This window comes from Lepidothrix coronata, unplaced genomic scaffold, assembly GCF_001604755.1.
Source record: "Lepidothrix coronata isolate B3197 unplaced genomic scaffold, Lepidothrix_coronata-1.0 Scaffold16, whole genome shotgun sequence".
Lineage (NCBI taxonomy): Eukaryota > Metazoa > Chordata > Aves > Passeriformes > Pipridae > Lepidothrix > Lepidothrix coronata.
In genome coordinates, this window is record NW_016690196.1 from 2,854,187 (window position 1) to 2,857,985 (window position 3,799).

General features: G+C 40.7%; 1 protein-coding gene across 1 annotated transcript in view; it reads right to left on the minus strand.

The window, feature by feature from the left end:
- LOC108493305 (protein ELYS-like) overlaps positions 1-3,799 on the minus strand; it is a 43,208-nt gene that overhangs the window by 24,603 nt on the left and 14,806 nt on the right. Inside the window, exons 9-12 of the mRNA XM_017806580.1 lie at positions 3,356-3,417; positions 2,349-2,477; positions 214-304; positions 38-127 (exon numbers count right to left, since the gene is read on the minus strand). Of these exons, the coding sequence (XP_017662069.1) occupies positions 38-127; positions 214-304; positions 2,349-2,477; positions 3,356-3,417 (372 nt within the window). The remainder of the gene's footprint in view (positions 1-37; positions 128-213; positions 305-2,348; positions 2,478-3,355; positions 3,418-3,799) is intronic.

The following is a 3,799-nucleotide window of genomic DNA, read 5'->3' on the forward strand; positions in this document are numbered from 1 at the left end:
TATTTTAGGTTTCAAAAATGACAACAGGAGTACTCACATATTTGGTCCAGTTCATCTTTTGTACAGATTACTTTGTTCCATGTCCACTCAAGAACAAACCGTAAATTAACAGCAGAACTTGGCTGCTCTTTAAAAAGAGAAAACAAAAAAGAAATAAATACACAACGTCGAATTAAAACATACAGAACACAAAAATAATGTAAAGAGCATTACCTTTACAAGTCCAGTGTTTAATGCATCCAGTCAGAAGTTCTAAAGAACCTGTCTGGACAGCAGCTGACAATACTGCTTCCAACTGCTCCTCCTAAACAGAACAGACCAAATTAAATGAGAACCTCACATACTTCTGATACCTTTTGAACCATCCACAGAAGTGTTTATTTCCAACTGGATACTCATTCAGACATCACAAAGTCAACTAGTGCACATGCAACTAATTCCACATTCTTCTTCTTCATTCTAGCCCTGGCTGGACTGCCTGTTGCTCTGAGGAACACAGCAAAAGTTTCCTCTGACATTTCAACTTACTAATTGGCTAATTCTAATCTGCATTTGCGTGCCTCTGTGTTTTAGTCTCCATTCATTGAGTTCCAATAACTATTTTCAGGAACATCTTGTGCTAATATCCCTCATGCACTTTGCGCACACGTTTGCCATCAGGAACACGTGAAGGGGACAGAACTAATACAGCTGTGTCTGCATGGAAACAGTGAAGCTCAGGTCAAGCAGCTTCCAGGACTATCACAACATGAAGCAGCTTTGACACCCAAAACATTAAGTTGTAATTTGTTAAAGTGCCAGAAGAGAAGTGAAACATTTCAATTCTAAGGGGCTTAGATTTCAGGCTGTTCAAATACTGCAGTATAATATCATGGCAATCCTTGAGAAGGACAATGCACAGGCGTGCACACACATGGGAAATAAGGTAGCAGCTTATTTCAGGTGGTGTTCAGACACTTCTTTCAGGTGAAATGATCCTGCATTACATTTTACTTTTTTTTTCCTTCTATTTTTTAAAATAAATTAACAAGTATGTTTGCCTTCTAGGTAAAATCATTACATTTAAAGAAATTTCTTCACTTCAGAAAACACATGATACTTTCACTTTTTCTGGAAACAGGTTTCAGACAAAGAAACACACTAGTAGTACTACTTAAGAGTGGCAAACAAAACTCCAAACCAAGCTTCTTGACCCTAATTCTGAAATTTCTCTTTCTAGCATTTAAAAGCAATCCCCACTCGAATGCTTAACAAGTCTCCAAACAATACAGTCACAATTCAGCAAAGGTCATCATAAATTTTTTTGCTTTCCCAAGTTATTTCCAAACCAGAGTTCACACCAGAACATCTAATCAGAGCATAAGAGCCTTCATCAGGCTTGCAAAATAAGTGTTCTATGGGCTGGGTCAGTTTACCAAGAAATTTATTTTAGCTACCACACTGTGCTGAAGTGCTATTTGCCGTAACACATTTCCACCGAGTGGTGAAGAATCCCACAGACAGGAAGACAAGGGCAGACTGCTCTCCCCCTCCTACTGCTCACTGCTATGAGTATGATGAGTAGCCGACCATTTAGCTTTGACCCAGTCTCAGGAAAGACAAGCTATTCATCACAAAGACTCCTTCTCTCATGAAACTCTTCAGATGAGAGAAAAAGGTTATTGTACTGCAAATGGAAAACCATGGTACGTGACAGAGGGGCGTGAAGTCACTATGATCGGACATAAAGGTGATGAAGGTGTTGCAGCAACAGGAGGGCAGTCTGAGAGAGGAAATCGGTCTACCGTAGCTCAAGGCCAAGGCTACAGAGGCAAAGATTAGTTTTGAGGGGGTACAGAAAAGCCTACTGATGAAGGGAAAATGAGGGGAAGTGGTGATGACATTGTCAGAGCCGACAACAGTAATTGGTTAGCACAGCCCACTTTCTTGGAAGCAAATGATCATGCCTAGTGCAGCAAGCTGACGTTCGCAGTAGCATGGCCTGAGGGAGACACCCCATCGCCAGCTACTGCACTGAACCCAGTGCTCTGAGACACTGATGGGAATGAAGGCTGTTCCAAGGGAGATGCTTTCCAATGCACGTGACCAGTACTGACTGCACGCTTCCTTATGGACACCTGGGGCACCACATTAAGAGATGGGTCCCTAAAGACAGACCTCTTAGGGCTGTTCCCAGTTGAACTCAGTAGTTCGGATCTAACAATACTTTTACTTTTGCTAAGTAAAGTCAACACCTGCCTTTCAGTGCAACTTGCAAAACACATAAAAATCAGATGATCATGTAGCCTCTGCAGTCCTGTCAGAAAAGATGGACATACTTTCTCCTTCATTCCCCAGTGTACACTCACCTGACTCAAACTGGATGGCTGGACATCAACCAGTCTTGGAGACAGCAAGCCAGCTACAAGACACCTAGTGTAGCTGTCATGAATAGCTTCACTTATTAAAGGACCAGATTTCTTCAAGAACTTCAAGGTCTGAAACATCAATCAAAAACACAGGTTAAGACAGCATTCAATCACTAAGGTTCTGGATAATCACTAACAGAAATAATATTAACTTTTACTTAAATTGTCAGAAAGATGCATCAGTAGTATGCTCTAGGTTAGTAATTTGAGTAAGCATTGCTATGCAGAGTCTGAAAGACAGCAGCCAAACTAATAGTTTCAGTTTATAAAAAAACATCCTGTAGAATACCAGTCCTTGCAATGCTGAAGGAAGGATATTCTAGTTTCTGTCAATACACATGCCTTGCTTTTCCCTGAACACTGACACAAATTATATTCCACGGAAGCTAAAACTAACATGTCAAATCACTCTTTGAAAGACTCTTTCTGTGCTTGTTTGTGTGGAAGCTGATTTAGAAGGAAATATTTAGTGAGCTGAAACTTAATTCAAAAGGACTGGTCACAAGCTGTGCAGTGACTCAGAAGTTATAATTTGGCCAAGTTGGGGAGAAAAAACATTAATTGCTTCTTCAACAGTTAAATAATTTTTCCTTTTTTCCATTCTGTCCTCCTTTCTCAAGGTAATCAGGGATCAAAACCTAACTCCAGACTGTGCAGATAGTTTGACTGATGGGTAATCAAGAAGTAACTGCTTTCCCCAACTTCCACAACACTTTTGTTCTTGCTCCAACAGCAACATTGCATTCCTTTCTAGGCATTCCATCTCTGCTCATGCTTCCCTGAAACAGTACTATTTGCATAAAACTGGCAGGATATGATTGCAGTTATGCATGTGGACAGACAGGATGAGCATAAAATGGCCTCTGGCCCACAAAGCAGTGCAGGAGAAAACTTGGAGAAGGTACATCTCTTGACATTCTCAGTATAGATACAGTAAAGAAAGTCACCTCTTTCTGAAAGCCGGTGCAAGTCATGTGAACAACCCCTGAGTTCAGCAAGCACGTAACATCTGCAGAAAAAAAGAAATGCTTGACAACCTTCAATACTCTCATCACTTACAAACTTCCTTAAAAAATTATTTGCCTGTAGAAACTTTATCTGAAGAGCTACCGAGGTGCTGTGCTTTGTACCTCAATCCAAAGTCATTTCATCTTATGACCATCAGCCCTTCACAGGCTACGTTACAAAAGCACCAAAACCCACAACTCAGCAGACTGTCAGATATGTCAGACTGAAGACCTTGTTAGCACAAGGTAACCAGGTTTGTGAGGGTTTGGGGGTTTTGTTTGTTTTGCTTTTGGCATGACAAATGAGGAACAAGAAAGATAACCACTAAGTGGCATTTGACCTCAACTGAAGCTTGTCACTATTCAAAGCACTGAAATACCTAC